Source organism: Trichoderma harzianum, assembly GCF_003025095.1.
Source record: "Trichoderma harzianum CBS 226.95 unplaced genomic scaffold M431scaffold_4, whole genome shotgun sequence".
Lineage (NCBI taxonomy): Eukaryota > Fungi > Ascomycota > Sordariomycetes > Hypocreales > Hypocreaceae > Trichoderma > Trichoderma harzianum.
In genome coordinates, this window is record NW_020209252.1 from 1,469,990 (window position 1) to 1,487,681 (window position 17,692).

The following is a 17,692-nucleotide window of genomic DNA, read 5'->3' on the forward strand; positions in this document are numbered from 1 at the left end:
AAGGACCAGGAGGATCCGACATTTGCCGGGGGTGGGCATCTGGGGGCCTGTTTGCTCTAGCAAATTCTCTTCTTACAAGAACTTTGAAGCTTCAACTGCTGTGCTCCTCTTGCTAGGTTTGCTGCAGTGAGTTTTCCATCGTCGCAGTCCAAGTACACGTCGGAAGATGGTAAGCATCGTTGGCGCCTGAGATCAGCTCATTGAGAGGTACCTTGAAAGGCTGGTTGGTCTCTTAATGTACGGCCGGCGTCCCGATTGATACCCTACGCTGAGCACATCCATGCTGCGCATCGAGATTGCGACGCGCCTGTCAAGGTGTTTTTTTTTCGCGGCAAGCTGCCTGAATGGTGCCCCAATCGGCGGCAGCATTTCAGCCGGCATATTGCCGTGTATCTCGAGATGCAATTGCATGCAGCAGTGCTGAGCAAAGAAGTAAGTCGTTTGCTCCGTACAAGCCGCGGCTAATTACCTTGCGCAAAGGCGCGGAGCCAACAAAGCAAAGAAGAAGAAAAGAAGCAAGATTCCGCGAGGACAGAATTAGGTACCCTGCTGTTGCTTCTGTACTGCTGTTACGACCTGGTACATAGGTGGTAAGAACAAAGACAGGATGCAAGTACTGCAGCGCGCCTCAGACGCAGCAACAGGTACATCCATGATGCGTCCATCAAAGCGCTGAGGTACAGGTATGAGAGTACATTGTATGCGGTCACTCACTGGCAACTGATGCGCTAGAGGCTGGACAGGGCTCCAGCAATGGGGGACGTGGCCCCGCTTATTGCGCGCTAGCGAAGCATTAGGGACATTAAGCGAGACGCCGTTGGTCGCTGGGACGGCGCAGCGTGTATAAAAATACAGGCATAGACATATAGAAAGCCCGGCCTGCCCTCCACTCAATTCTCCCCGTCCAGCCCTGCCCGACCATAGCCATAGTCGCATCCAGCACAGCACCCGCGCCCTCGCCAGAGCACAAACCGCAGGCAGACGCAGGCAGACGGCGCCACTCCCACTGGCCCAGCGCTGCATTGCTACGTGTCAGGCGCTGCTCCGGGTTCCGTTGCCCGAGGCAGCAGCACAGCTCAGCTACCTTATACAAGGTCGTTTGCATTGATTGGCATCTCAACGTGCTATCAAATTTGATTGATTCATCGGGTTGATCTTTCAGGCACCCAAAGGTACATACTCCATTTCCCCTGCTGCTCTGTTACCACACACAAGCCTCCAAGTTCCCACCGCAACACGCTCCAAGGAAGCCTCATCCAATCCCACGCCGCGCACAGCTGCTTTTAGTACCTGGTACACCCCCGGCTGCGACTGTGCTTTCGCGCGCCCTCATTGGCGTGGCTCTTCATATTCGGCGGATCCCCCTCGCCTTCAAAACCATTTCTAACCCAATCCAATAGTGTATGCGCCATTGAAGCTGCACGAACCAGCCTATTCCCAGGTACCCTCTTACAGCGACAGCACTCACCAAGCTTCGGTATAAACCAGGCGTCGCATCGCATCGCATCACGTCGCATCACCATTTTCTCACTTGCCCGGTCACGGCTATTTGCTTGGCTGCATTGCCGTCCTTTCGGTGCATCTCACTGCATCGTCAGGACTCTCCCCCAGAACTGACCGGCGTTGTGTCTTACAGGCAAGTACTTCCTCTTTGTGGTGTTTATTCCTCTGATTACGCCATTTCCATCTCACCCATCCCTGCCCCTGCCACCCGGTACATGTACCTGGTACCTACCTTATCTTATCTTCTTTCATGTATCATCACCACTTCCATCATGTAAAAGGCTTTTGCAATTCATCTCTTGATTTGCTCTTGATGTCCCAATCCGATGCATTTCAACATTCCATCACCTCACTGTTACCGTTTCCTCAAGTAACTCCGGCGCTTGATGATTCTGAGGCCTGCATCGCGCTGCACGTGCTGCATTAGCTTCTCTATGACAGCTGGCGCTATATCACGATTCAGCAGCGATTGACGATTGCTGCCTCGAATCTCTTGGTCACATCGCCTCAGCCTCACTACAATGCCCAACGCTGCACTTCTCCCACATGCATATGATGCACTGCAAATACATATAAGCGGACCGCTTGGATTGACTCCCGGCTATACCGTCTCTGTCGACCACCGAGCGTGACTGACATCAACCCGTCTCAATATCTGCTGCACGCACTGCCGTTCTGCCTACTCTTCCCTCTTTGCTTATTCAAATTCGGATTATCCTGTCAACTACCAAGTATGACATGTGCTAACTAAAAATATAGAGCACCCAGCTTATTATGTCATGAGCCCCAAAACACCATTTACATACTACTTTAATACACGACTACGCCATGACTTCTAGGTATGTTCTCACACTCTCTTACTTCTTCGGCAGTAGAGCCAGCGGCTAACATTTCTTCAGACTTGACCGATTAGTTACGTATGTTTCTTCCCCTTCATCTCCGATTACGGAGGAGTTTCCAAGCCCTTCTGATTCTGATAGCTGACACATTCCTCTAGCATCCTTGAGACCGGGAGCACAAGGCTCATCCGAGACACTGCAGTCAACCAGCTTGCTGACTGGCAAAAGCAACATCCCGATGAGTTATTCAATCTCCTGTCTCGGGTCATCCCGTATCTCCGCTACAAGGATTGGGAGACGAGGCAAACTGCGGCCAAAGCCATTGGCAGAATCTTAGAAAATGCCCCGCTCTATGACCCCAACTCAGGAGATGCCCCAAGTGAGCCCAAAAAGGAAGAGAGCTCGTCCGAAAACAGTACGATTAAGAAAGAGGAAGACAACAAGGCGGCATCCGTTCTTACCGATGACGATGTCTTCAAGTTTGAGACCCTCGATGTGGACACCGTTTTGAAGTTCGGGCGACCGCTTCTACGGGGTGGTGGCATTGAGTACAGCCTTGCCTCTCTCGACCCTCAAGCTCGTCTGGAGCACCAAAAGAAGACACTTTTGGGCCGCCTGGGTTTACTTGGGAGGAGATTCGAAGACGAGGAAATTATCGTAGGGGACGGAATACCAAAAACACCACTCGATGCGCCCAATGGCGGTGGCTTTGGTAAAGGCGATGGCACGCAGTCTCAGAGTCAGCCGACAGAAGAGTCTCAGCTTAGCTCAAGGCAACTGAACGTACTTAAGCGAAAACGTAAGAAGGAGGCAATGAAGGCACAGGGCAAAGGCGGGTTTGGAGATCTATCACTGCGACGAACGACGACTGCTGGATCTGAAGGACTGGCAGATGATACCCCGATGGCAGACGAATCGAAAAAGAATGGAAAAGTGAATGATTACTTCAACCTCGAACGTCCAACCGATATCGATGAGGATGCAAAGGTTGTCAGCGAGTTCAAGGGATCGGTGATGCAGATCAAGTCTGAGCTTGAAGCCGAAGAGTCCATGGAAGGTGCCGAGTGGCCGTATGAGCGACTCTGCGATTTCCTCAAGATTGATCTCTTCGATTCCTCATGGGAAACGCGACATGGAGCCGCCATGGGATTGCGCGAGGTACTCCGAGTCCATGGCGGCGGGGCTGGCCGTGTTCGAGGCAAATCGGTGGATGACAATAATGAGCTCAACCGCACATGGCTCAACGATGTTGCTTGTAGACTCTGCTGCGTCCTTATGCTGGACCGCTTTACTGACTACAGCTCCGATACGTCCGTTGCCCCAATTCGAGAGACTATTGGTCAGACCCTTGGTGCTGTTCTTAAACATGTCCCCCCCAACTCCGTCTATGACATCTACCGGGTCCTGTATCGCATGGTGATGCACGAAGATCTCAAGCTAGACCAGCCGATTTGGGCTGTCTGCCATGGTGGCATGATTGGCCTGAGATATGTTGTTGCAGTTAGGAAGGATCTATTGCTTCAGGATGGAGACATGATTGATGGGGTCATCAAGGCGGTAATGAAGGGTCTCGGAGACCTCGATGACGATGTGCGATCTGTCAGCGCTGCCACCCTAATACCCATGGCTAAAGAATTTGTCACCATGCGCCCGGCTGCTCTCGATGGCCTCACCAACATAGTATGGGAAAGCTTGTCCAATTTGGGCGACGATTTGAGCGCCAGCACAGGCCGCATTATGGATCTTCTGGCTACGCTCTGCAGCTTCCCCGAGGTACTTGAATCGATGAAGACATCTGCTGCCCAAGATGAAGAGCGATCCTTCACTCTGCTGGTTCCTCGCCTCTATCCATTCTTACGACACACCATCACATCTGTTCGCCTTGCTGTCTTGAAAGCCCTCTTGACCTTTGCGAATCTTGCAGATGAGACATCACAGGGCTGGCTCAATGGTAGAATTCTCCGCCTCATCTTCCAAAACATTCTTGTCGAAAGGGACAAGGAAACCCTTGACATGTCGCTGGACCTCTGGGCGGCCCTTGTCCGTTCATTGGCAAAGGACCCCGCCATTCTTGCTGATGAATTTGCTCCTCACATTGATCCATTAATGCAGCTGACGTTACATCCCATTGGCGTGTCGCGGCATCCCATCCCTATGCATACCGGCTTGTTCCAGAAGCCATCTGGTGGCACCTACTCTGCTCAAGGCCCGGCGCAGCCTAGTGGAAGACGACTCTCCTCGCCTGAGGGCCCTGAACGACCGGTAAAACGCCGTCGTAAATCTACCAAGGTCGAAGACACCACCCCCGCCAACTTGACGCATGATGTGGATGGCCATATGATGCAAGGTGATGTTGATCTTGTTGGCTTAGAGGTTCTGATTCGGTCAAGAGTTTCAGCTGCCAAGGCCATGGGCCTCATCATGTCCTTGGTGCCTTCGACGAATCTCGACGATTATGATGCCCTGCTTGTTCCAGGCCTCACCTCCGCCTTTTCCTCTACGCAACTGACCGCCTGTCTTGTCATTGACGAGTTTGCAAGGAATTGCCAAAATACCGAGGACCCTGCCCGCTACTTGGATCATCTCCAGCGGATTGTCGAATCAGACCGGCCTTCAGCTTACCGAGACTTGGTGACCTTTGTTCAAAGAGCCAGAAGCCAGTGCCAGCAATTACTTCACCTGTTCCGCGACCATGGCAAAGTCTCACACAGCAAGCTACCCACCCTTCCCGTCGTGGTTCAAGGTGAAGCCGAAGCCGGCCCCAGTGCCTTTTCCATTGCTACTGCTGAAAAGTGTGTTGGCGAAGACTTTGAGAGGCTGAAAAAGATTATGCCCCCCGGCCAACGATTGATCGCCGGCCAGCAGCTGGATGAATCTCGCCAGGACACAATGACAGCTATTCAAGAGGCCAAGGCCTTCAAGGATGCTCGTGACATTAGGATCAAGGCTGGTGCAGCTTGTGCCATGGTCGCGATGAAGCTCTTGCCGAAGAAACCTAGTCCTCTCATCAAGAGTATCATGGATTCGATAAAGACAGAGGAGAACCACCAGCTCCAGAGCCGCTCATCAGACACCATCGCCAAACTGGTACAGCTCTTTACAGAGAAGGGCAGGCGTAATCCCGCGGAAAAGGTTGTTGCCAACTTGGTCAAATTTTCTTGCGTTGAAGTAGCAGAGACCCCCGAATTTCCCGTTCATGCTACCAAGACCGATTGCATTCTCTCTATGCAGAAGGAAGAGGATCGCGTTGACCACCCAGATGCCGCTAAGTGGGCAAGGGAAGCCAAGGCTGCCCGTATCACACGTAGGGGTGCCAAAGAAGCCTTGGAGATTCTGTCCAAGACGTATGGTGCGGCCTTATTCGAGTCAGTGCCAAGCTTGCAAGGCTTCATGAAGGATGCGCTGGTCAAGGCTTTCACCGGGGACCTGCCCGCGGAAGCTCGGGATCCTGAGCAGACGTTTGGCCAGGAGATTGTGGATGCCATGTCGGTCATTCGGACCATGACGCCCACATTGAACGAGAGCCTTCATCCGTTTGTCATGGAGATGATGCCCCTTGTCATCAAGGCTCTGCATTCCGACCTCTCAGTTTTCCGCTACATGGCCGCCAAATGCCTGGCAACTATCTGCAGTGTCATCACCGTAGACGGAATGACTGCACTCGTGGAGAAGGTCCTCCCTTCAATCTCCAACCCGCTTGATCTCAATTTCCGCCAAGGAGTAATCGAAGCCATCTATCACCTGATTGCTGTCATGGGTGACGCGATCCTCCCATACGTCATCTTCCTGATTGTGCCTGTCCTCGGCCGAATGAGCGATTCCGACAACGAGATTCGTCTCATTGCTACCACATCTTTCGCCACGCTTGTCAAACTGGTGCCTCTCGAAGCCGGAATTCCCGACCCCCCTGGCTTGTCCGAGGAACTCCTGAAGGGACGAGATCGGGAACGAACCTTTATTGCTCAGCTTCTCGACCCCAAGAAGGTTGAGCCCTTCCAGATCCCCGTGGCGATCAAGGCAGAGCTTCGATCATACCAACAGGACGGTGTCAACTGGCTCAATTTCCTCAACAAGTATCACCTGCACGGCATTCTCTGTGACGATATGGGTCTCGGAAAAACTCTACAGACTATCTGCATTGTCGCTAGTGATCACCACCAGCGACAGGAAGAGTTTGCCAAAACCCAGGCTCCTGATGTGAGGCGGCTGCCGTCTCTAATTGTCTGCCCCCCAACACTCTCAGGCCACTGGCAGCAGGAGATCAAGACCTACGCCCCTTTCCTTAGCGTCACTGCCTACGTTGGGCCGCCAGCGGAGCGTAAAGCTATGAAAGATAGACTTGGCGATACCGATATTGTCATTACTTCGTATGATGTGACCAGGAACGACTCTGATGTCCTCGAGAAGCACAGCTGGAACTACGTTGTGCTCGATGAGGGCCACTTGATCAAGAATCCCAAAGCCAAGATTACCCAAGCTGTAAAGAGGCTGGCCAGTAACCACCGACTGATCCTCACTGGTACACCCATCCAAAACAATGTGCTGGAACTTTGGTCTCTATTCGACTTCCTTATGCCCGGGTTCCTCGGAGCCGAGAAGGTGTTTTTGGACCGGTTTGCGAAGCCCATCGCGGCAAGCCGATACAGCAAGGCATCGTCTAAGGAGCAGGAGGCTGGTGCATTGGCGATTGAGGCTCTTCACAAGCAAGTGCTTCCGTTCTTGCTCCGCCGTCTCAAGGAAGAAGTCCTTAACGATCTACCACCCAAAATCTTGCAAAACTACTATTGTGATCTCAGCGACCTGCAAAAGAAACTCTTCGAAGACTTTACCAAGAAGCAGGGCAAGAAGATCCAAGACGAGGCCGGCCGAGACGACAAGGAGGCCAAGCAGCACATCTTCCAGGCCCTGCAATACATGCGAAAGCTGTGCAACTCGCCTGCCATGGTTATGAAGCCGGGAAGCGATCTGTATGCCGAGACGCAGAAGATTCTACAGAAGCAAGGGACGTCGATTGAGGATGCCCATCATGCGCCGAAGCTCACTGCCCTCAAAGATCTCCTGATTGACTGTGGCATCGGCGATGACAAGGACGACTCCAACGACCCGCTATACCAGCCGATCAAGCCTCATCGTGCTCTGATTTTCTGTCAGATGAAGGAAATGTTGGACATGGTTCAGAACAAGGTGCTGAAAGAAATGTTGCCTTCTGTCTCCTACCTGAGGCTCGATGGTGGCGTTGAAGCGAACAAGAGACAAGACATTGTCAACAAATTCAACAGCGACCCGTCGTACGACGTGCTCTTGCTAACCACTAGCGTTGGTGGTCTGGGACTGAACCTTACGGGCGCGGATACTGTCATCTTCGTTGAGCACGACTGGAACCCGCAGAAGGACCTGCAGGCCATGGATCGTGCTCACAGAATCGGCCAGAAGAAGGTGGTAAACGTCTACCGTCTCATCACGCGTGGCACATTGGAGGAGAAGATTCTCAGCCTCCAACGGTTCAAGATTGATGTCGCTTCCACGGTGGTCAACCAGCAGAACGCTGGTTTGGCGACAATGGATACAGATCAAATCCTTGACCTGTTCAATTTGGGCGACTCGGGACCGAGTCTCATATCTGATAAGCCGCAAAACGGCATTGACGGCAGAGAGGAGGACATGGTTGATCTCGAAACTGGCGACGTACTGCGGCAGCCGGGCAAGAAGGCATGGCTGGATGATCTGGGAGAATTGTGGGATAACAAGCAGTACGAAGAGAGCTTCGACTTGGACGATTTCATGAAGACCATGGCTTGAACGAGGTAGTCGGTGGTTGACCGGTTAGTTCCTCGATGCCCCTATATGGGGGGATCCCGATCTGAGAAAAGATGCCTACCAAACGGCGGCAGAAGACGAAACAATGACTACATGTTTTATACTACTAGGCGCGATTGCTTTTGCTTCCTTAGTTTTGCTTCCTCTTTTTCTTCCTCTTGCTGCGCCTTCTTTTCTAAAACAAAAATATCCGAATGCTTTCGATGGATCTGTATAGTAGATAGATTAGGTATTGAAAACTAGCGGCGGCGCGACGTGCGTCTTGTATGATTGGCCGCAGAGGAGACGTTTAGGGCTACAAGGATATATGATGTGAAATCGAGAAATGAATACCCAGCTGGGTCTCTAATTGAATTTGACATTGTGATTTGCTGTGTGTGTTGTATGAGGCTCTTACATACCATCAATATTGATTTCAAACCCTTTGGATGCCTAGTAAATCCATGTACAGGTTGGACCCCGCCAAAGCTTCGGTGGACTTCTATCGCCCCACCTTTGGCGAACCTCTTTCAATGGTGATGTCAAGCTTGGAAGCTTCTCCCTTCTTCTCACAATTTTGTTCAGTATCATAACTATTACAAGTTTGAGCTTCGAAATCAACGGTGATACAGGCCGCGTGCGAGATTCTATTTGCATCAAACATCCCGCCCTCCTGCAGCACCGCCGAGCTCTCGGAAGCTCCAAAGGCAGCCCACCATGCCTATTGACTACAGCCGATTTGTACGCAGTGAGGATGCAGTGCCCCCGTGAGAAGTGCAGTTACTAACCAGTGGCATTCGTCGACTAGGATGCGATCGAGGTGAGCGACGATTCCGATATCGAAGTTCACCCCAACGTGGATAAGCGGTCTTTCATTCGAGCGAAGCAAAACCAGATCCACCAGGAGCGTCAGCAGAGGAAGAACCGCATCGCAGCACTCAAGTATGAGAAGATCATCAACAGTGCCCTGCTGGGCAGGATAATATCGCTCTTGGACTCGCTCAAGTCCCACGCTTCCGAGGCTGCGACTGGGAACCAGGCCGAGATTGCTTTCAAGGCCGTCATGTCTACCGCTGGGGACCCGAAGGACGACCAGCCGCCTCCACGACCAGAGGGAGTCTTTAGCGACGACCAACCGCTCCCTTCGTACTCGAAGATGCTGATGCAACTACTGGATCAAGTGAACAAGGCCCTCGAGGAGAAGAAGCCCGATGATCGGTATACGGCGATGATGGACGAGATTCAAGAGCACGTGGACAAGATTAAGGAGCTGCAGAAGGAACAGGCCAAGGAGCTGGAGAATCTTGAGAAGGAAGAAGGGAAGAAGATTACGAGCGATAACATTCATGATGGATTCAACAGTTCGTATGTGAACAAGTCAGGGCCGTCGGAGAAGAAGGAAGATACCAAGTTGGAGCTTCTGAACCCCAACTTTTCCACCTCTGCGCCGGCATCGGCATCAGGAGCGTCTTCATCAGACAAGGTCGCGGTGGATGATGATGACGAAGTGGAAGCATCACCCACTGCCAAGAAGTTTTCAGAGATTAGTGTCAACGACTACCAAGCTAGTTTGAAGTTCCTGTCTCAGCACCCGGAGATCTTGACGGAAAAAGAGACGGACGGACTGCTTGTGCTTGCATTTGACGCAGCCTTGGAGCGCAAAGACGATTTGTCCCGTCAGTGTGTTCACCAGGCGCTATTGCTACAGTACTGCCGCGCTCTGGGCAAGGATGGTGTCGCGCTCTTCTTCAAGCGAATCACGACCAAGGGACATCAAGCACAAGATGTGTTCTACAAGGATGTTCAGGAGACATACATGAGAATCAAGAACAGGTCGGCCGAAATCATCGCCGAGCGGGCCAAGGAGCCGACAGAGGTTGAACAGATCCAACTACATGCCATGGAGCCCGGTACTACGATCCAGATCAGAGTTCCCCCTGCCGAAACCGACGACCCAGATGCCCAGGCAGCCCGGAAAATCTTTGATAGCTTCGCTCCCGATATGAAGAAGGCACTAGAGTCAGGGGAACTGGACGAAGTCAACAAGGTGTTGGGGAACATGAAGGTTGAAGATGCAGAGGAGTTGGTGGGTCTCTTTGGTGAGGTAAGTTGAGCACGCCCATCTTTGGGCATACATTCTCCTATTATTTGAGAATATCGGGCTAACAAGTTTTCTCCATCTTAGGCCAATATTCTAAGTCTCGAAGATGAGCTTATCGATGCCACGACTGAAGAAGGACAGCAGCAGCTCAGAGAAATGGAAGCCGCAGCCGCAGCTGAGAGAGAAGCTGAGAAAGAGGCCGAGAGAGAGGTGGTGGGCGATCCCGAGTGAAGATGACGAGAAGGATGATACCAACCGGGGGAATGAAAACGTCTGGGATCAATCACTCAAATGGGATAACTTTCGAGTTCTTTGGTAAATACTTTATCCAGGTTCGAGCTTGCATGGGTTGATAGTTTAAAAAGATGTGTAATAATAGGGACTAAAGAGCCCATGCGGGCTGTGTTTCTTGCCAAGATGATGAGCATCGCCGAAAGAGATTTAAGTGATACGAAGGAAAATGTTGTGTCATCCTTTGGGTTAAAGCCGATGTGCCTACTTCATATAACGGAGATTGGACGTAGGCACAGCAGGTATATTAACACCGAACAACGATGATCCTGATGGAAGATTTGGTTCCAAGGCTCCAAATGCTTATGTTATGCTTAACAAGGTTCTGGTTCGGGGTACTGCAGCCTTTCCTGTTGATTCCCACGGCTTGGATTTTGAGGCTATGGAGTTTTGGCTTGATAAGGCGGACAAGGACTTCGACTCCACTGACCGCGCGGCCTTTTTGGGGAAACGGTGAGATCGGTGTTTTGGTATATGGTGTTTGTGTGCTCTTTTTTCTCTGGTGGCTTTGACGTGGCTTGCATGAAATGGGGGGTTTGGTATGTTTGTCTTTTTACGAGGGGTTACGTATGCCTGATTTGGATGTGATGTGATGTGATGGAGGCAAAGCAAAGGGCGGTGGGTTATAATGGAGGAAAGCAACTGGAGAGATGGGACGCTTGTATGGGGAGATTCGTAAGAAAACATTACCGATGCCGCTCCAATAGGCAATTAGTAGTACGTGTACGTATGTTGGACGGAAGAGTTTATCGCGTGTGCCTCTTTTCTCCCCGCATCTGTCAGATTTGGCTCGATACGAGATATGCCCCTTGTCGAAAAGAAAAGAAAATCGAGAGTTAGCATCGTTTTTAAGGAATTCAACCAGAAACCTTATTCATCGGGCGAAGATGCGAAAAGGCAACGATCAATTCGAAGATTTGGGAGGGGAGGATATGTAATTGTAAGAGAAATTGCCTAGAGAGGATTAGTGTGCGAGATATAAATAGCAGCCGCTTGTGATTTTTTTTTCTGTGAGCTGATCGGAATCCACACAGCCTCGTCACATCGATGTTTCGTATTTGAGATACAGTGACATGAGTTTTTTTTTTTTTTTTTTTTTTTTTTTTTGGAGGGGCTGAAGAGGGGCCAATTGTGTGGTCTGTTCCGTGGCACGTTTTGGGGCAGTTTTGGAGATGCGTAGGGCGCCTGGTAGTGGATTCTGGTGTATGTAGATACAGTATCAAGAGATGTGGAAGAGACAGTAGTATGAATCATGAATGACGAGTGAAATATTGTATTGTATTGTTATATCATCTTATTCGTTGTCCATCGTTTTATATAGAATAGCATGAGTAAGACCACCACATCGCATCATATGACATCCATGCCCTATGTAATCAGCGCCCGTACGTATGTAGAGCCTCAACCTCGAGATCTGCAGAAACCGCGTTAGGGGCACATCTGCTGCAGTTTCAGCGCGTCTCCACTGCTGACGTCTCGAGGCGCAGTTCTGGCACTGCCAAAAATGCACATCACATGCAGGGATCCGCCACCAGATTGTCACTCGCTAACTGTCTTTCCGATAGGGGGCTCTTTTCCTATCAGACCGAGAGACGGCCATTGCGTCTGGGTTTTCTCTCATACAATCCATACTTTTCCAGGTTGTTTTTCCTTTCTTGGGTCGTCTTCTCTCACTCACCGAAGCTGAACGCGACGTTTATTTTTTTCTTGTATTTTATTCCTAGGGTTGATCTGGAGACTAGATTTTCCTTCCATTCTTCGTATCATAAATGCTCCGCTAGTGTTCTATGATTTAAACTTTTTTCTTCCTCTTTTGCTTGTCTCTTTCTCGTCTCTCTCTTGCACTCGTTCTATACATATTTGCTTTCATATCCTTTTCATTTTCATTCATTTCATTTCGTTTCTTTTTTAAAAGAGCGGAATCATTTCTATTTATATCACCAAGGTTGGTTAGTACTATTCGGACACTTAGCAGCAGAGACTTGGCGTATCTACTGTACATGGGATACCTCTAAGCGACTCCATCTTCGGCATTCCATAACTGACAAGGGCAAGATATAGGCAGTGATATATCAAATACAGATAACCACACAAGATCACAATGCGCTTTTCATTATCTCATGTCCTGGCTGGTGCCCTGATGGGCATTGCTGGCGTCTCGGCCATCCCTCAGCAACCCACGTCTGCAGCGTCCCCAACCTTAGTTTCATTAGCATCGCCATCACAGACTTCATCGTCATCTTCAGACCAGTCACAAGTCTGCAACAACTCGCCTGTACTATGTGATCGCCATTACAACGACATCACCTACATGGGAGCCCACGACAGCGCCTTTCTCAGAGACGCGAGCACCGGCAACTCCATTGCCGGTAACCAGTTCCTCAACGCCACGGATGCTCTGGACGCTGGCCTGCGTCTTCTTCAGGCACAGGTTCACAACGAGAACGGCACTCTTCACCTGTGCCACACCTCCTGCGGCCTTTTGGATGCCGGACCCCTGGAGAACTGGTTGGCAGACATCAATGATTGGGTTGTTAGCCATACCTCGGACGTCATCACCCTCTTGCTGGTCAACTCGGATGAGGAAAATGTCTCTGAGTTTGCGGCTGCTTTCCAGCAGTCTGGCCTCAGCAACTTTGGCTTCGTTCCCCAGAGCAAGACGGAGTGGCCGAGTCTGCGGGACATGATCGCCAACAAGACTCGCGTCGTGTCCTTCATCACCAATATTGATTCGTCTTCTTCATCTCCCTACCTCCTGCCCGAATTCGACTACGTGTTTGAGACGCCGTTTACCGTTGTCGACCTTAACGGCTTCAACTGCACTGTGGATCGGCCCTCTAACGCCGGCACTGCTGCGCAAGCCTTTGGATCAGGCTTCATGGGACTCATCAACCACTTCAAGGACCAGGAAATCACGGCAGGCCTCACCATTCCCGACACGGACAACATTGTTCTTGTCAACAGTGACAACACCACCACAGCGGGAAATTTGGGCCTCCACATCCAGCAGTGCAACACCCAGTGGAACCACCGTCCCAGCTTCGTTCTCGTTGACTTCTGGGATCAAGGCGAGACGGTCAAGGCTGCGGACAACAGCAACGGCATCAACCAAGTCACCGGTAGGATCAACGCCACCAACGACAGTTCGAGCAACTCGGCAGATTCGACGAACCAGGCGCGCGAGTTTGGCACGGGGGCCTTGATTGCCTTCTTTGCGGCAACGCTGTTGATGATTTAAGGGGCCGTGTCTCATGCTGAGCTCATTATAAGCTCAGCTGAATACGAGAATGGGGAAAAAAAGAAACAAATCAAATTTAAACCAAATCGACCCATTTATTCTTCTCCAGGCACGCTGCATTTGGCATTTTAGCGAGGCGTTTTTATTTCAAAGGCAATCTAGATTGCGATGCATGGGGTTTCTGATCTTTTCTTTTCTAAGAAAAAAAGAGGGGGGAAAACATCATCTTCTGAGGGAACTATAGAGATTTTTTTGAACATTCTGGCATTTTTGCATATCTACCTATCCTTAGGCATTGGCTCTATTCGCCACCAATTGAATATTTATACCTGGAGATGCATTTGCATCTCCAATACATACCTTCTTTGCTGCCTTAGTACAGTGGGATTGTGAGTGTAAAGTGCCATGTCTACCCTCATATTTCACATGATGCTCTTCTATGTGCGATATCATTACAGTTGGTTTTATTCATATAGCAAATACATGCGATGTATCCATTTATATCTTCTCTCAAGTCGTTAATTTTGAATTCTGTACACATGAAATGCTATCGACTCATTATCGCCACGCAAACACTGTAATACTCGATCCCCGCTAAAAAGAGGGTGGTAGCTCTTCAGCACCCCAAGTTTGCTAATCACCACCTCGAGACTCAAATTCAAAGCCAGTGATAATACCAGATTATATAAGAAAAGTATCACTATAGTAGTAAACACTCAAAGAAAATATCGATAGTAGAAGAGAGTAGGCAGTGACAGCATTAATTATCCAAGAAATTGGGGATTTGCTGCTGAGAGGTACTTAGGTAAGAATAGCCACTCAAAAAGCTCTCTAAACCAAAACCCCTCCACCATCACCCGAATTTCGCCTCCATCTTCTCAAACCAACCCCCCAACAAACGGCTACATTCAAAAAGCTTCATTGAATGCTGCGCCTTTCATCTCGGCTCCACGGCGCCTCAAGGCATATCCACGCATATTCATCTCACCGAGCATTTGGGACTACTGCCGCAGTCATGGATTACGCTTCGATTCCGACGCCAGCTTCGTGCTATGCCGATTTCTGCTTGATTCCCGTTCGTCTTTTCTCTCTCTTTTTATCGTAGTTGTGTAAGATGTCTATGGAGGGGTTCTTTTCGTTAACTGATGGATTTTCTGCAGGTTGGCACGGGCAGCGTTTCCGTGGCGGAAGAAGTTGCGCAGGTTCAGCGTGTTCTTAAGGCGAGTGGGTTGAAGTACACGATGCACTCTGCGGGAACGACTGTTGGTGAGTTTTTCTCTTTCATTTTTGATGGCTGAGAAAGAAGATGTCAAACATGAAAAGAAACATGTGAGCTGATTATTTTTCTTATCTAGAGGGCAGCTGGGAGGATGTCATGACGGTGATTGGCAAGGCGCACTCGGCGGTTCATGAGAAGGGGGTTGTAAGAGTTCAGTCGTCGATGAGGGTTGGCTCAAGGTGAGTTTTAGGAAGGGGGAGATGGAGAAACTCTTGGTTATATGAAAATTTGCTGACAATATCTGGGGCAGGACGGATAAGAAACAGACTGCTGAGGACAAGGTTAAGAGGGTTGAAGATTTGCTGAGCAAGGATGCCAAATGATGACAATGGCTTTGGCGTATGATTTCGCAACATAGGACACGCGCAGAAAAAAAAGCGAATGGTATTAATGTAAGTGTTAATTACTACCTGGTACTTTTCCCTTGCCTTCAGTATGAATCCCTCGCGAAACCTTTTGAGTTGTTGCAACCCAAATTGTCCGACGCCCGAACCTCAACCCATTGAGAAAATAACAAACGAATGAAAGATTCCAGTATCACATAGTACACATTACTTGTACATATTACAAACGTTTTCACATTTCTCCCCCGTTGTCAACCCCCCCAAAAGAAACGCCGCCATGTCGTGCCATCGTACACACACATCTGCTATCGTCATCTCTGTTAACCTCGCATTGTCATCCTCTTCTGCGACTTGCGCATCTCCTTCTCCCTCTCCTTCTCGAGATACTTCTTCTGCGCCTTGGCATCCAGGCCCTGAAGGTCAGCATCTCGCTTGGCCTTTTTGGCCTTTTCCTTCTCAATCTGACGCTCCTCGTTCTTCTCCTCCTCAATCGTCTTCTTGATCTGGTTAATCATGGCTTCGCGAGTGGCACGAACCCTCTTGAGAACCTCGGGACGGAAATGGGCGTCCTTGACAAGAGCATCGGGAATGCGAAGGAAGTGCTCAAACAGGGGCAAGAACTGGTCGTAGTTGTTGTTCGACGGAAGGCGGTACTTGAGGAACACTCGCTTGCGCGGCGCAGTATCCTCCAGGCGAACGGGCTTGTCAATGGGCTGGTCAGAGATGATGAGATATTCGAATAGGTCGCCGGCCTTGGTGGCGGCTTCAATCAGCTCAGGGGTCAGGAAGGCATCGGTGATCTCGGCGCTCTCGCTCATAATGGTCAGCCAGTTGGGCAGCTTGGAGTTGTCCTTGGTAGCGGTCAGAGAGACGTCGTAGCGGTCATCACGCAGCTTTTGCATGCTAGACTTGTTGACAATGGCCCAAACAAAGCCGTCAAAGGTGCTCTTGCTGTCCTTGGGACGAGCGTCGACTCCGCCGGCCGAGGGAGGGAGAGTGAGCTCCTCCTTGCCATCAAAGGGGTAGATGGTAGCCTCTACAACCTCCTGAGGGGCAGGAAAGGTATCAGTGACCAGAGACAGTCCATGCTCGATGTAGTGCATAAACGGGTTGAATCGCTTGGCAAGGGTGATCTTGACATCCATAAAGGCAACGTTCTGGCGGCCGGTGGCGTACGAGGCAAATTCGAAGAGCGACTTCTCCTTGATGAAGGACTTGGGGTCAAAGTCGGAGTCGAGCGTAGGCACGCCCCGGAAGCCGACAGAGGCGAACTCTCTCTTCATGACGGGGGCATGAGCCTTGATCCAAGCCCTCGCCTTGGAGCGGTTTGCGCGCGTGCCAAAGATATGGAATATGAAGATGATTGACGCGATGACGAGGATGATGCCCTCGGGCTTGAACTCGGACAGCGAGTGGCGCTCATGGATGTTGTACCACTTGGTCCAGACCACTTCGCCCGTGGGCTGGGCGACCGACCCGGTCAGCGTCGAAGCCTCGGGGACGGCTTCGGGGACGGCATCAGGAGCTCCGGCAAAGTCGGCAAAGTCTGGTCAAAACGGTCAGCTTCTGCTATGAATTCTCTCGAGGCATCGCGTGGCTTGTCAGGGCGACCAGCGGCACAGGCGCAAAGGCAAGCGATTGGAACAGCGTCAATGGCGCAAACAAGGAAGCGGAAAACGTACCAGAGTCTGGCTTGGCGGCAGCGGGCTGCTCCGGCTTTGCGCCTCCAAAGATATTCTTGAGGACGTCGGCCATGGCGGATGACGGATCAATTGGCTTGAGGTTGGAGGAGGAGAAGATGGAGATGGCGATTCAGCCAACGTGGAATCTTTTGCGGAGGTTCTCGAAGGCTGGGTGGGGTCTTGCTTCTCTGGGCTTCCTTCTAGCCCTGCCTGTGGTTGGTTGAGCGAGTCTGCGCCTAATATGAGCTTTTGATAAGAAACGGGAAGAACATTTCAATTGATGGGATGATTATGATTGTGATATATAAGAATTAATCATTATGAATAGTAAGCCAATGAATGATAATTTGCCCACTTCCTGATTCATCTTTCTCCATCTCTTGCCATGAGCGCGAGATGCTTGCCTCACCCAGTACCATCACCAGGAGCTTAGCTTTCCCCAACACATGGACTTTCTACAGCCCACTGCATTAGCACTACTACCTGGGGTAGCACGCTGGAACTATCACCAGCTAGCGTCAATTAGGGTACAGAAACACATTGCATGTCTTGTGCTGGTCTGCTGTTGTCAACCTGGTCAGCACACTGCAACGGCATCTGCAAAATGGGTTGATATACT

The 17,692-nt window shown here is 50.5% G+C and overlaps 8 protein-coding genes across 8 annotated transcripts; 6 read left to right on the forward strand and 2 right to left on the reverse strand.

Annotated features, from left to right (window-relative positions):
• Window positions 1-498: 498 nt before the first annotated feature.
• M431DRAFT_550851 (hypothetical protein) lies at window positions 499-1,023 on the reverse strand (the record flags this gene model as incomplete). The annotated part of the gene is made up of 1 exon (XM_024921324.1): window positions 499-1,023. The coding sequence occupies one exon, from the start codon at window positions 1,021-1,023 to the stop codon at window positions 538-540; it is 486 nt and encodes a 161-aa protein (XP_024776386.1). The 3' UTR covers window positions 499-537.
• Window positions 1,024-2,331: 1,308 nt separating this feature from the next.
• Window positions 2,332-8,141, forward strand: M431DRAFT_493185 (hypothetical protein; the record flags this gene model as incomplete). Its single annotated transcript, XM_024917082.1, has 3 exons — window positions 2,332-2,342; window positions 2,403-2,420; window positions 2,501-8,141. The coding sequence occupies 3 exons, from the start codon at window positions 2,332-2,334 to the stop codon at window positions 8,139-8,141; spliced, it is 5,670 nt and encodes a 1,889-aa protein (XP_024776387.1).
• Window positions 8,142-8,855: 714 nt separating this feature from the next.
• On the forward strand, window positions 8,856-10,470 carry M431DRAFT_82137 (hypothetical protein; the record flags this gene model as incomplete). Its single annotated transcript, XM_024923123.1, has 3 exons — window positions 8,856-8,879; window positions 8,947-10,242; window positions 10,324-10,470. 3 exons carry the CDS (start codon window positions 8,856-8,858, stop codon window positions 10,468-10,470), a joined length of 1,467 nt encoding a protein of 488 aa, XP_024776388.1.
• Window positions 10,471-12,013: 1,543 nt separating this feature from the next.
• M431DRAFT_385256 (hypothetical protein) lies at window positions 12,014-12,476 on the forward strand. Its single transcript, XM_024914744.1, has one exon. The coding sequence runs from the start codon at window positions 12,046-12,048 to the stop codon at window positions 12,319-12,321; it is 276 nt and encodes a 91-aa protein (XP_024776389.1). The 5' UTR covers window positions 12,014-12,045; the 3' UTR covers window positions 12,322-12,476.
• Window positions 12,169-14,103, forward strand: M431DRAFT_506476 (hypothetical protein). Its single transcript, XM_024918810.1, has one exon. It carries the CDS (start codon window positions 12,632-12,634, stop codon window positions 13,766-13,768), a length of 1,137 nt encoding a protein of 378 aa, XP_024776390.1. The 5' UTR covers window positions 12,169-12,631; the 3' UTR covers window positions 13,769-14,103.
• Window positions 13,853-14,237, forward strand: M431DRAFT_385252 (hypothetical protein). The gene has a single exon (XM_024914743.1). The coding sequence runs from the start codon at window positions 13,937-13,939 to the stop codon at window positions 14,159-14,161; it is 225 nt and encodes a 74-aa protein (XP_024776391.1). The 5' UTR covers window positions 13,853-13,936; the 3' UTR covers window positions 14,162-14,237.
• Window positions 14,238-14,783: 546 nt separating this feature from the next.
• M431DRAFT_79936 (hypothetical protein) lies at window positions 14,784-15,370 on the forward strand (the record flags this gene model as incomplete). Its single annotated transcript, XM_024922879.1, has 4 exons — window positions 14,784-14,843; window positions 14,929-15,034; window positions 15,124-15,226; window positions 15,298-15,370. 4 exons carry the CDS (start codon window positions 14,784-14,786, stop codon window positions 15,368-15,370), a joined length of 342 nt encoding a protein of 113 aa, XP_024776392.1.
• Window positions 15,371-15,711: 341 nt separating this feature from the next.
• Window positions 15,712-17,146, reverse strand: M431DRAFT_3841 (hypothetical protein; the record flags this gene model as incomplete). The annotated part of the gene is made up of 2 exons (XM_024914737.1): window positions 15,712-16,937; window positions 17,074-17,146. 2 exons carry the CDS (start codon window positions 17,144-17,146, stop codon window positions 15,712-15,714), a joined length of 1,299 nt encoding a protein of 432 aa, XP_024776393.1.
• Between the last annotated feature and the right edge of the window lie 546 nt (window positions 17,147-17,692).

Excerpts from the sequence above, each read along its gene's own strand:
- M431DRAFT_385256 (XM_024914744.1), top strand. The coding sequence starts at position 12,046 with ATGCAGGGATCCGCCACCAGATTGTCACTCGCTAACTGTCTTTCCGAT.
- M431DRAFT_506476 (XM_024918810.1), top strand. The coding sequence starts at position 12,632 with ATGCGCTTTTCATTATCTCATGTCCTGGCTGGTGCCCTGATGGGCATT.
- M431DRAFT_385252 (XM_024914743.1), top strand. The coding sequence starts at position 13,937 with ATGCATGGGGTTTCTGATCTTTTCTTTTCTAAGAAAAAAAGAGGGGGG.